The 14737-nt window shown below is 42.0% G+C and overlaps 1 protein-coding gene across 2 annotated transcripts in view; it reads right to left on the bottom strand.

Annotated features, from left to right (window-relative positions):
- SLC41A2 (solute carrier family 41 member 2) overlaps positions 1-14737 on the bottom strand; it is a 184229-nt gene that overhangs the window by 46371 nt on the left and 123121 nt on the right. For both annotated transcript variants that reach the window (XM_068276912.1, XM_068276913.1), the window contains exon 8: positions 4856-4935. In XM_068276912.1, coding sequence (XP_068133013.1) covers positions 4856-4935 — 80 coding nt within the window. The remainder of the gene's footprint in view (positions 1-4855; positions 4936-14737) is intronic.

Here is a 14737-nt window from a genome sequence, read left to right as displayed (position 1 = left end):
CAAAATAAGTCAGCTATAATAGAAATGTCTCATGGATTTGCACTAGGAAAGCCTGAAGAGGTTGGTTGAAAGTCAAACATTTCTATGTGGCACATGACATTAGGGACCTGAACAGATGCAGCTCTCCTTTGATGATTCTGAAGGACTGACATTTACTTCACATGTACCAGATTTCCTTTCACGTATTTACTTGGAAGATCAAACGCTAAAGTGTGGATGACTTCCATACCAGTCCAGACAGGAAGCACTCTATATTAGGATGCTAGAAAGTCCCCAATTCCCTGCCATTATAATAGCTCACTGCATTCTATAATGCTAAGATATTGGATCTGGAATTGGAGTTTGTGAAGATAAGGCAACTTTTACATATCAGAATAACTATCAATGTTACAAAATACAAAACCTGTACTGTACTTTCTGCCATCGATGCGCTGTGCAATGCCATGTACAGAATTATGGGTCCAGCAAATACATTATTGGTCATCCCATTTACTGGCAGCAAATGCAAATTCTGTCTAAAAACCTGCCTGCTAAATTCAGAGCACAGAATGGAGCATTTACTGTCACATTTGAGCAAACAGAAATATGTCGACATATTACCTAATAAAATCAGAATGAGATACTAATGTTCAGTTTCCAGAATGGCTCCACAGCCAAGAAATATAAACACCGCACTGACTGTTGACTGAGAATACTGTGTACATAAAGAACAGAAGTGTACAGTTGATCCCAGAATGCATTTCAATCCTTGCTGAAGATGAACAGAAGTCTGAGGCAGGCTTATACACATTCGAAATGCCATAACATAATAACATAAGGATCAGCATAGACTCAGGGTGTTGTAAAGACAGCAATAGCTACTGGATTCATGAGCCTGGGGACCTACTTACAAAGATGAATGTAGAATACATGCCAGTTATTCTCAATGAAGTGGCTCTGGGTACGTTGGGGAAGAGGTAGAACCACTATCAAGTCTTTTTGTCCGCAGTTCACTTAGAGGTATGTTAACTATTAAATGTTAATTCTTATAACAGATTTTCTGACTTTAAGTCCCAATGATCACGATCATCAAGAACAAGATGTTAAGGAAAATGTCCACATTATGGCAATGAAAATAGGACATTATTTTTAACCTTTCACTTACCGTATATACGCGAGTATAAGCCGAGATTTTGGGACCAAAAAGTTGCCCCAAAAGTGGGGGTCTCGGCATATACTCGAGGCTTCGTGCCATTGTCTCTCCCCTCCCCGAGTGCTCCCTCTATCAAATGCTGTTCAGCTTGTGCGGGCAATTTCTTCATTGTGCGGGCAGAATGCACTGCAGTGATTTTACGGATCCCCGTGTCTCCAAACCCCATCCCCCCATTGGCAGATGCTGCGTGGTGTGCAGTGGGAGTGGGAGCCTTCACCCACCCGTTCTCACCGGCAGAGTGGAGAAGCGAATTATATGCCTACTGTTTGTCCCCCATTAGCATACCCTGATCCGTGAATAGCAGGAGTGTTCAACAAGCAAAAGTGAAAACATGCTGCTAAATAAGGCCTAGTGCACACCAAAACCGCTAGCAGATCTGCAATATGCTAGCGGTTTTGGGAGCTGATTTTCTAAACATACCTAGCGGTTTTGGGTGCGGTTTCGTGTAGCAGATTACACATATTGTTACAGTAAAAGCTGTTGCTGAACAGCTTCTGTAACAAAAACGCCTGGCAAACCGCTCTGAAGTAGCGTTTTTCAGAGCGGTTTGTGTTTTTCCTATACTTTACATTGAGGACGAAACGCTTCCGAAAACCGCAAACGCGCAGCAGGAGGCGCGTTTGCGGCTTGGCAAAAACCTCAAACCGCCGGTGTGCACCATCCCATTGCAATACATTAGCCAAGCGTTTTTACAGGCGGATGCGGCCGGCGGATCGCTCCAAAAACCGCTCGGTGTGCACTAGGCCTAACTGAAAGATGCAGCTCAAGGTCCAACCAATTGACTATATCACGAAGGTACAAGGCTAATAGCTCTATACAATCATATAACTTGTACAATACAATGTTAAGCCAATTATATATGCAAAGGAACATGAAAGAAAGCTGTCAATAATTTGTCAGGCAATGTAAACTCCAAGACTTGGTGTAGCTATCAAGCCCACTCAGAGTCTAAATATTTAGCAAAGTTAAAAAAACACCTGACCTACCTATAGTAGTCAAGTTTCAGGCAGGCTTGCAGTGATATATTCTCTCCTATTACCCTCGCATGTCCCCCCCCCCCTTAAGGGGAGTGAATGGGATGGGGGGGGCAAGGAGAGGTATTGACAACTCACAACAGGTCCTCTTTGTCGAGGTACCGAACAGAGTGGTACAAAAGGGGACCCACCGTAGCCCCGAAACGGTCTTTGGTGATCAGATGGATATCATGTGTATAACACAATAAAAGATGTTTACTTAGTCCTCAGTGTGCAGAACCTCTGGATTTGTTCTATTGCCGATTACTGCTCCAACACCTGGGAATCCTAATTGGTGTGCAACCTCACTACTGCATTCTGAAGGCTAAAAAGATGCGTTTACTACAGAAAATCCCACTCCACAGAGAGCATGTAGTGTTCCACAACAAAGGTCACCAAATTCGCCAATAATTCAGTGGGCTGCTGTCCTCTAGTTCAGGGCATCCCCAAAGTATGGAGTGACACACTGGCCTGAACATTTATTTATTTGACAGGAAAAGCTTATCTAGGTTAACTGTAGAATGATACCCACTAATGCTGTCCCCAGTATCACCTACATAGAGGTGATAACAGCTGGCCAACAGGAGCAGCTTACTGAGGTAGGAAGGAGTGGACTCCATTTATTAATTGTGTTGAAGTTTGTCTCCATACACGCTGTATGAGTTGGGCACAGAGTGGTGCCGCTAGTAGTAAAAGATCAGTAAATTTAGATCAGCCATATCTTACTATACAGCATCTGGAAACCCTATTGCCTCAATTCACTAAGCTTTATCAAACACTTTATCAAACGTTTGATAATTTACCTCATGAGTGAAATCTAGGTGTTATAGATTTATTTAACATTTTATCGATAAAACTTTCAATTAATCTATAACACCTTAGTGAATTCAAAATTAGATTTTACTCATGAGGTAAATTATCAAACGTTCGATAAAGTGTTTCGATAAAGCTTAGTGAATTCAGGTCATTATCACTTGAACCCTCCACTGTAGATGCCTAATCCTAATGCCTAAGGGCCCATTCACACTAGAGTGATTAGCGGGTGATTCCCACTAATCGCCGAAGAGCTAATGCTTCTAAGCGCTAGAGCAAAATCAACCCTATGGCAGTGATCTCAGTGCCGTGATTGCCACCGACCGCGGTTGTTTCGTGATGAACAGCAATCGCAAAACGTGTTGCCTGCAGCATTTTCTCACGATTCAGGAGCAATCGCGATACAGTGATTATAATAGGAATATAAAAATAAATCGCGAGAGTGTACAGTGATTTTACCGCTCTAATCGCTGTAAAATTACCTGTACAATCAGTTTTGCGACTTTCAAGTGTGAATTGGCCCTAACACAATTTTAACCCCCCCGTTAACTGCCTAAAGCTAGCTGCATCGGGCACTAAAATCACTGCTTGGGTGCAATGACCAATAATTAATATAGGCTTCTATTAGATGCATGCCAATTGTGGCATCCAATTGACCTAATTCACGGTAAAAAGCAATCTCAGAAAAATTACACTGTCAGCCCTACAGCGTTCATAAAATAACAAATATACAGTATAACGTTTTAAAAGTTTCCTTAGCTTCAGATGATTTGGACAGGTTCTCTTTAAAGCTGTATACACACTTTTGATGATGGTTAGACATGCAATCATGATGTGAATTGCCTAAGGGAGCTGCAGACAGCCAGCATCAGAGACTGCATTCTGACATCTGTCCAAAGAAAAATAGCAACTAGCAACCTGGACGATTGCTTTGTGCTTCATCACTGAGGTGAAGAGGTCAGAAAATGCCTAAAGAGATCTCAGAGAGTCATATGAACTTCACACTGTCACTCAAAAGAATAAAGAGCAATTATTTTGGTCAACAGAAGCCTAATATTTGTGGGGTCCTTTATCTGTACAGAACCACAATGATCTAGAACATGTTGCCATGTTCTTGCATTTTTATTGCATCCAGTTAACCATAACTAGGAAGAGACAGTGCATTAAGTTAGTTATTTTTTCATATCTAACAATTATTTCGGCATAGCTGCAAGTAGCTTATGTTTATGGAAATTACCTCTCCAGCTGTGACAAATGGTTATCTTTATGTGCATGGCTGAGAGGCTTGTAAATTATTTGTAGCCGCTCATTGAAACTGTCTCAATATGGAAGGAATCTACTGTTTCGCTATTTCGCTACTACCAAATGCCACAGCAAACAGCTTGAACATTATTATTATTTATAAAGCGCTGACATCTTACACAGCGCAGTACAGAGCATATTATCTTGTCACTAACTGTCCCTCAGAGGAGCTCACAATCTAGTCCCTACCACAGTCATATGTCTATGTATGTATCTTATAGTGTATGTATCGTATCTTATAGTGTATGTATCGTAGTCTAAGGCCAATTTTAGGGGGAAGCCAATTAACTTATCTGTATGTTTTTGGGATGTGAGAGGAAACGCACGTAGACACAGGGAGAACATACAAACTCCTTGCAGATGATGACCTGGCTAGGATTTGAACCGGGGACCCAGTGCTGCAAGGAGAGTGTGCTAACCACTACCCCACTGTGCTGCCCATCTGACACCTACACATCAGCAGCTTAACAATCGTCTACTAATCAAATTGACATCAACTAAATAAGAAACGAAAAGCAGTAAATATCATTCTTACCATTTATTACTGGTGTGTAGACAACGATCCCAGCTAAGTTTGGGTCGGATACAGTTGTGTCTAATATAAGGCCACCAACGCTGGAAAAAAAAAAGTTTTATCTTTTCAATAAAGCAGAACTTGGAAGGCAGTTAATGATTTATTTAACTTCTTGATTCTGTTTTAAAATGCTATGAGTTGAAGTAACACTGTAGCTCTTCTGGGATTGCTGGAGCTCTGTCACAAGCTATGCAGCAAGATGTAAGAGATTCTTTGTAGTCAGACTCCGGGATATGCAAGTGGCTGCAAGCTTTAATTAACAGCTGAGCACAACCAAGGCACACAGCTTAGTACTAAAAGAGATAAAACTGCAAAGTGAAAAGTTGGAAAAAATGTCTTCCAGCAACTATTAAGCCACTTTATATTAGAGAAAGTTCATATGTGTGGTCTTTGAAAAATGAAAAAAGGGGGAGGGTTGTAAAAGATCTGGAAAATTAGCCATCATAAATATTTCATTGCTTAAAAGTTGTATTAAAAGTACAATATTGCTCCATGCGATGATGCAATGTGATACATTTTTAAAGACTTGGGAAACTTCTCTGTCCTGCTGGGCATTGCCCTAAATGGCACCAATGAGGATTGTGGGGTGAGGGGGGTGTTTGGGGTTGTACACACACCAGATTCAGCCTCAGGCACCACACCAAGTTTCATCTAGCTTGTACATGAGTAGGGCTGTGGAATTTTTGGGTACCTGGAGGAGTCGGAGGTTTCATAAACTGAGGTGAAGGATGATTTTTGGACCAACTCCACAGCCCTGTATATGATGATTAATGCTTATACTCTATACAATGTTTACATACAGAAAATGTACCAAATTAGCACAATTTTCTTTGGTATGCACTTTCTCCTTATGTTTAGATGTGTCTGACTCTAAGGTACCTCATGGACTATAGCAACTAACCATTTATCAGTGAAAAGGACCACAGTACCTCTTCTGAACCCATTTGTAACCATTTTTTGTACGACAACACTCACTGTATTGCCCTCTAGCATGAAAGGCCTGTGTTGCTCCCTTAATCCTTTAGTAGCCAATTTATTTAAAGGCTTGCAAATGTTCCAGGCCAATTCATTTTAGCACACTTTTTAAAATGTATTTTTTACATTGCCCTGCTTCTAATTACCATAGTACTGCTGTAATGTGTATTTATGGCCACTTGTCACTAGGGGGCAATGTGAGACAATAACAGAGGACTCATGCTTTCAGTTTCTATATTTTTTGCTAGTAGAGAGAGATCAAAGCATTCCAACAATTTACAGCACAAGTTCTGCTGACTGAGGTCAAAAGCAGTGCACTTATCTCAAATGAGATAACTCTAATGACGTTGCTAATGGCTTGCCTTTTGTGCTGATGCTCTGCCCCTAATACTGTAAAGTGTATAAGAAGTTATAAAAAAAAAACAAAACCTAGATACTTACCTCAGTAGAGGGAAGCCTCTAAATAGCCCCCCTTACGCCCCTCCATTGCAGTGCTGACTCACTCCAAAACAGACAATTTTGTTGAATAAGTTGCTCATGGCAGGGCTCCTGTTTATGTCAGCGTGCGACCGTACTGCTCAGGCATCAGCAGGGTTCACTGCTGCATAGTAGCACAAAGTCGCTCAGGCACAGGGTTTTCCTCCATACACTAGAAGCTTTGTGCTACTGCGCAGGTGCAAACTCTACTGACGCCTGCGGAGTAGAGTTTGGATCATACACGGATGGCAGTGCACCCATGGAGGTAAAGATGGTCCTGGCCAGCAGCTGATAGGTCAAGGAGGATTGGAGAAGCTTCTGGTCTATACAGAGGGTTTCCACTACTTGGGTAAGTATCTGCTTTTAATGTTGGGCATACACGGCTCGATTTTGCAGCTCGATTGATTCCCCGCTCGATTCCGCAGGCGATTCTCTTATCTTCAGCTCCATTTTCTTATCTTTTTGAATCGTCTTCAATGCGGAATCAAGCGGCGAAACGATCAGGCCGGAGATCAAACATGTCAGAAATTATCTATTGAGCCATCTAAATCGCTCAGAATCGAGCCGTGTATTCCCAGCATAAGACTTTTTTTCTTACAGGTTTACATTAAGTCACTAACCAAGAATGAGCATGTAGATCAGTAGCTTTAAAGGGAACCAGAGAGGAACGTTACTAAAAATAGAGCAAGCTTTTATACATACCTGGGGCTTCTTCCAGCCCCATAAGCCTGGATCGCTCCCACGCCGCCATCCTCCGCTTCTTGTATCGGCGGTACCGGGTCCTGTCACCTCCGGCAGACGCAGCCAATTGTCCGCATCACAGGGGCTCCCTCCATACCCGTACGCATGAGGCTGCGCAGTAGGCAGCCTCATGCGTACGTATATGGAGGGAGCCCCGTGTGATGCGGACATTTGGCCGCGTCTGCTGGCCGACTCGCGGCAATGACGGGACCCGGTACCGGCGGATCCAGGCAGCAGAGGACGGCGGCGTGGGAGCGATCCGTGCGTATGGGGCTGGAGGAAGCCCCAGGTATGTATAAAAGCGTCCCCCCAACGTCTCTGGTTCCCTTTAAAGACAAACTTCAGGCTAAACAAACATACTGTCATTAAGTTACATTAGTTATGTTAATTAAAATAGGGTGGGTAAGAGAATATATTACCTATCTGTCTCAGAACAACAGGCAAATGTTTGTGATTTCTTGGGGGCAGCCATCTTTTTGGTTGAAAGGAAGTGACGGAGCATGAGACACAGTTCCAACTGTCCTGTGTCCTGATCACCCCTCCCAGCTGCGCTCACTGGGCTTCAAATCTCAAATTAAAAAAAAAAATTGTGCCAAAACAGCAGAACAAGAACAACATCAGAAATCCCATCATGCTTTGCACAGCATCAGGGGGAAAAAATGCCTGGGCAGATTTCTTTGATGGGGCAGAGCTCAGCTTCTGTGGAGCTAATAAATTAGGCTTGGGTAAGAAAAACAAAGTTCTGATGCTGTGAGGCAGTTGACGTTGCGTTTTTGGTGCGACGTTAAGGTCGCACCGCAGGTAGTAACAACGCAAAAGCATAATGTGTTAGTACACGTTATGCTATATTGCATTGCGTTTAGCTGTCATTCCAATGCGACCTTAACGTTGCATCAAATGCGCAGTTATCGTGGCATCCTGATGCGCCCAAAACGGCGCATGCGTTCGGTTTTTTTTATTAAAAACAAAATCCACTGAGTATGTGCAAACACAGTAACGCAGCCCATAACATGCCAAACGCACTGCAAGCACTACTTTCACAGAACGTGCTGCGTTACACTATAACGCAACGCATGCACTGTGAATGTAGCATTGACTTTGCATTGCAGTGTGTTTTGTACATGTTACAAAGGGCTATAAACGCGCGACTTTAATGTCGCACTGTGAACCTACCCTCAAACTATTAACCCTCCTGGCGGTATAAAAAAATACGCCAGGAGGCAGCGCGGCAGTTTTTTTTTAATTTTTTTTTTTCTATATCATGTAGCGAGCCCAGGGCTCGCTACATGATAGCCGCTGCTCAGCGGCATCCCCCCGCCCTCTTCGATCGCCTTCGGCGATCTCCGATCAGGAAATCCCGTTCAAAGAACGGGATTTCCTGGAGGGCTTCCCCCGTCGCCATGGCGACGGGGCGGAATGACGTCACCGACGTCGGGTCGTCATTGGGAGTCCCGGGCCACCCCTCGGCGCTGCCTGGCACTGATTGGCCAGGCAGCGCACGGGGTCTGGGGGGGGGGGGGGGCGCGCGCCGCACCGTATAGCGGCGATCGGGCGCGCGGCGGCGGCGATCAGGGTGCTGGCGCAGCTAGCAAAGTGCTAGCTGCGTCCAGCAAAAAAAAAATTAAACAAATCGGCCCAGCAGGGCCTGAGCGGCACCCTCCGGCGGCTTACCCCGAACTACGTTCGGGGTTACCGCCAAGAAGGTTAAAGAAACACCAAGCCTGTTCAGTGTTGCGGAGTTGATTTTTAGTGTGGAGGTTCACTTTAGCTCTGATCTGATTTTACTCGCTGCATGCTTGTTGCAGGTTTGTGACTTTTGTTTGTGAAAATCTCTAAAGCCTCAAAAATCAGCACGACAGCCAGGCAGCTGGCATTGTTTATAAGGAAATAAAGATGGCAGTCTCTACATTCCTTTAACTTCCCATTTCCATTGAGACCTTGATATCTATGACAAAACTACTTGATTTCTAAACTGCAAATATTTTATTCAAAGAGGGTAAATGAGAGAAAAGTGACTTTTCTTCTGTAATATAGCTTATTTTGGTTTATGACCCTTTAAAAGTTTAAATTGCCCTGTCAGAGTTATTTTACTTTTTAATGCATACGGTATGAAAGGCAGAAGCAAATTCACCCCATCAGCTTACCTTACACATTTATTAAATAGAATATCATCCTTGCTGTCAGCACTGATGAAAAACATCATATAATTTAAATATCATGACTGTATGACTGTAAAGATTATGATGATATACCATTTGGTTCCCACTGAGAGATAATCCATGTATTGAAATATCAAAATGAATTAATCTTTGTGTATTCATGGGTATTTGTCATCTTGATGTATCTGCATCCATGAAATGGAGGCATCCTACTGGGCAAAGCACAGTGTGCCAAGATCATATCTAATCCTGCTGCACTGACAGTTATATGCCTCCTGTGCTTTGCATTGCACTGTTAGATGTTGAGAAATATATATATAGATAGATAGATAGATAGATAGATAGATAGATAGATAGATAGATAGATAGAGGGCTATATACAGAGAACAGGGTAGGTGTTTATGGTCGGTCATGTTCCCATTGATATACAGTATAGACCAAAAGTTTGGACACACCTTCTCATTCAAAGAGTTTTCTTTATTTTCATGACTATGAACATTGTAGATTCACACTGAAGGCATCCAAACTATGAATTAACACATGTGGAAGTATAGTACATAACCAGAAAGTGTGAAACAACTGAAAATAGGTCATATTCTAGGTTCTTCAAAGTAGCCACCTTTTGCTTTGATTGCTGCTTTGCACACTCTTGGCATTCACTTGATGAGCTTCACCTGAAATGGTCTTCCAACAGTCTTGAAGGAGTTCCCAGAGATACTTAGCACTTGTTGGCCCTTTTGCCTTCACTCTGCTCAACCCAAACCATCTCGATTGAGGTCTGGTGACTGTGGAGGCCAGGTCATCTGGCGCAGCACCCCATCACCCTCCTTCCTGGTCAAATAGCCCTTACACAGCCTGGAGGTGTGTTTGGGGTCATTGTCCTGTTGAAAAATAAATGATGGTCCAACTAAACGCAAACCGGATGGAATAGCATGCCGCTGCAAGATGCTGTGGTAGCCATGCTGGTTCAGTAGGCCTTCAATTTTGAATAAATCCCCAACAGTGTCACCAGCAACTTAGTTGCTTTTTTTTCTTGCCATAATACAAATTCTAACAGTCTATTCAGTAGGACTATCAGCTGTGTATCCACCTGACTTCTCCACAACTCAACTGATGGTCTCAACCACATTTATAAGGCAAGAAATCCCACTTATTAAACCTGACACTGCACACCTGTGAAGTGAAAACCATTTCAGGTGACTACCTCTTGAAGCTCATCAAGAGAATGCCAAGAGTGTGCAAAGCAGTAATCAAAGCAAAAGGTGGCTTCTTCGAAGAACCTAGAATATGACCCATTTTCAGTTGTTTCACACTTTCTGGTTATGTACTATACTTCCACATGTGTTAATTCATAGTTTGGATGCCTTCAGTGTGAATCTACATTGTTCATAGTCATGAAAATAAAGAAAACTCTTTGAATGAGAAGATGTGTCCAAACTTTTAGTCTGTACTGTATATGTTAAAATACGTGAGGATGCTTCGTCTCTGGTTCCCTTTAAAGCTACTTTTTAAGCTTTTACCGTTTCATGGTCTCTGTTCAATGACACATTCATTGAAGTATGCTAGAGATAAAATATATGAATTTATTTATCCTTTTTTTTTAAAACCTCTGTCCTGCTCTCAGAAGCCATTTTTTGCTAGGAAAGTGTTTTATGGCTGTAATTCCTTATCAGTGAGGGTTACACTATAGTCCGACCAGGTCCCATCTGGAGAGAAACTGCCACTTACATTCCTGATGTTTTAAACTTTCAGGCAGATAATGAAAATAGGAACAGAGCATAGTTATTTGTGTGCTTGGCATTGTAAATACACATGTCCATCGCATCATGTCACCTCGGTTTTCCTTTAACCCTCTCCTCTTTTTCCCCCGGTAGATTCATGCTCAAAGGACTTAATATTGAAGGTAAGAGGCAGAGAGCTGTTTAGACAGGAGATAACTCCGAAAGGTGGGATTAAAGCTCTGTACGCATGCTCAGTTAATGTTGCCTGGTTGGGATTGGGACCCGATCCCTCAGGGCTATATTGCAAGGCCGAGGCAGTAAGCGAGTGACAGGTTATGTTCTATGCAGGTGGGTGGGCATAATAGCACGAGTGTAACGTCACGTGTCACTAAGAACAATGTTCGCAGCCATAGAGATCTGCCGGGACGGATTGCTGGCTGAGTGCTCAAGAGGGGTCCTTATCAACCTTCTTGGCCAAGTTTCAACTGGTGTGTGGATGGAGCTTAACAGTCCATCTGACCTGATCATTTCTAAAAGAGCAAAGGCAGCAACTTGTGTCAAGGAGAAGAAGGACAGAGAACACTAAAGCGCAAATCTGAGGAGGAAAATGTCAGAATAGTCTGGACAGAATTTGTAATATTACTAGTCTATTAGATTTCAGCCCAGCCAGAAGGAAAGCAATACTGCCATTTGATAATAGAGACACTAATTATTTATAGATTTGTTTGGATTGTTTGATTTGTGAGCATTAATCTTTAAAATTTTCTGTTTAAAAAAATGTAAATGAGCTTTTGATAAAATTAGACAAAAATATTGCAGTGATTTCTATCTTCTATAAATAAATATAGAGAAGGACACAGCAGAAAAAAAAAATCAAGTACAACACAAAGCCTTGTCTACACCCCGTGCCCCAGCATCTGAACACCAACCGTACACTATGCAGAAGGGACATTAATCAAGGTGTCAGCACTGATCTGCAGGTGCATTATTTTTACATGTGCACAACAGTGTTATATACTATGCTGAGTTTGCAAAAAGTTACGAGTGCATTTGCAACAGGAGTAAGAAAACAGTAAAGAAAACCATAGGTGTACTGTGGCCCTTATTATTTCTGCCCAGTGTGCATGTTATGCAGCAGGTAGGGACTATTATTGAGCTGGCTCTACTGCAAAGTGTGCCCTGCATTATGACTCAGTCTCCAGGTGTAGGGCAGCCAAAATAAAACTATAGAATCTGCTCATGGCATCCAAAAATGTATCTTTTGTATTAAAATTTTTTTGGTTTTTCGATCCAAAGAAGCTCTGTCATGTGATCATGCTAACTGAGTACTTCTCTGGGAGATTATATGGAAGCCTAGCTTTGTCTGTCCTGCTTAAATCTGGTGCCTCTGCTCGCCCTGTTCAAGTTTAACATATTTTAAAACTCTTTTTATTGATTTTAAACAGACAATTGATTTTAAACAAAACAAGAACCCCATCCATCAACAGTAAACATAACATAATACATAACTGTTCACTTATATAGTGGACTAGACAGTTATAAAAATGTATACAATATTACATCGAGTCTTTATAGAATATACATTAAGATGTCACAGGCATGAATACAGACAGGGAAGATGAGTATATGACATGATCTGACATCCGAAAGTGCCTTATAGGATGAGGTAGGCCTTATATAGTATCTGAAACATGTGGTTCAATATCCACATTATCTACAACAGAGTCAGAAGTATCTAGCCATACCTTCCAAACTTTATCAAAAAATCGCTAACGACCCCCTAGCGATCCAAGTTAACTTATATAAGGAATGGGAACTATTAATTTACTTCTTCCAGAGAGTAATGGAGGGTTCGGAGGATGGTTTCCATTTAATGGCTATGGATTTTTTTTTATCATAAAACAACAGTCTGATCAGTAATTTTTTATGCTTACTTAATGGCCATTCTTCCACCAGGCCTAAGAGATAGGCTTTATATGAGGGAACTACAGGCAGATCTAGAATATCTTTCATAAAGGTTGTTATTTTATTCCTGAACACTTGAATCACTGTACAATCCCAAGCAGTGTTGCCAACTCATCCCTTTAAGTACTGACACATCTAAGTTATACAGGTTCTGGGGTTATTTGCACATAATCAGTGCCTTAACTGCATCTACCTAGCCACAAAACCTGTATAATTCATATGTGTCAGTAATTAAAGGGATGAGTTGGCAACACTGATCCCAAGTCATATGGCAAAAAGTGCCAGAGCTATGGCCACACCTCTAGCATACATCACTTGCACCGCTGGAAAACGTAGAGATTTTGACCGGAGTAAAATACATTTGATGGAACCAACGAAGCTGGATCAATTTATCTTGTGAACAAATAACGGTTTTCATATAAGAGTCCTCAAAATCAGACCACTGAGTCCCTGAAAAATGTCCTCACCCCAATCTTCTCACATTGCCATGGATCTTCTCAGACGATGAGAATATTTGTATATAGTAAGATTAGAATAAAACTTAGAGATAAGTTTATATCATCATCCTTGGCCAGAAGCCAACGCTCTACAATATCTGGGGTTAAGTTAACTGTAGGTGACTTGAACTGGGACATACAGTAGCAGCATGTCTGATCTGAAAATACCTAAATTTAGAATGTCTAGGCAGTTGAAATTCAGCTGCCAAATGGGACCAGGCTTTAAATATACCATTACAGTACAATTGGTGTATATATTTTACCCCTCTTTGGATCCAGAAGCCCACTTCACTAACAGTTTGAAATTCTGGTAAGTATGGATTACCCCATAAAGGGGAGCTGGGGGAGCATCTAGAGGAATTTTCCTTAATTTTCAAGTTTAACATCTTTAAAGAGAACCTGTACTCTAAAATTCTTACAATAAAAAGCATACCATTCTATTCATTATGTTCTCCTGGGCCCCTCTGTGCTGTTTCTGCCACTCCCTGCTGCAATCCTGGCTTGTAATTGACAGTTTTAGGCAGTTTTACAAACAAAATACATAGCCTCTAACCAGCAAGTGATAGGCTGAGAGTAGCTCAGTCTGTGACTCACACAGAGCCTGCAGGGGGCGTGGAGAGGGTGTGTATAGCTTCTATCCTATCGCAAGCAGGGCTGCACATTCCTGCCTGAGCCCGACAAAGCCGTCAGAGCAAAGAAGATTAGATTATATAACAGAGATAATACAGCCACTGTGCAACTAGGAAAGGCTGCAGTAAGACAGACCACATTAGAACAGGTATAGGAACTTATAGGATAGAATAAATAAGGCTGAACATTTTGTTACAGAGTCTCTTTAAGACCCACGGGCTCAGGGCCCTTAAGGACCAGAGCCTTATTTTTTTATTTTATTTTTCCTCTATGATGATTGGCTCACAGTGATCACAGGGTGAAAAATTGTCTCCAGATCAACGCATGGAATTCAATTATCATCGGACAGTTAAGGTTAGTGGTGATAGAAGCATGACGCAGTGGGTGTGCATGGAGCCGGGCAATGGAAAGCTATGTCCTGTCAGAGGTAAGATGCTGTAAACAGGATTTTCCAGAAAGAATAATTGGGGAAGGGGCAAACCCAACCTCCTACCAGAGGTTGGCTATTTAATAATACACTACTATGAGGCACCACACTCTGATCAAAAGATTAAAAACAGTATAAAAGGAAGAAGGGTGGTGGACTTCTCTTGACCATTTTATGCGCGCTACTTTTTCGGGGTTCCCAATGCACGGGCCCCGTATGTGAGTTTTCCTTTATCCTTGTTTTTAATTGTT

The sequence above is a fragment of the Hyperolius riggenbachi genome, chromosome 3 (assembly GCF_040937935.1).
Source record: "Hyperolius riggenbachi isolate aHypRig1 chromosome 3, aHypRig1.pri, whole genome shotgun sequence".
NCBI lineage: Eukaryota > Metazoa > Chordata > Amphibia > Anura > Hyperoliidae > Hyperolius > Hyperolius riggenbachi.
This window is presented reverse-complemented; position numbering and strand designations above follow the sequence as displayed.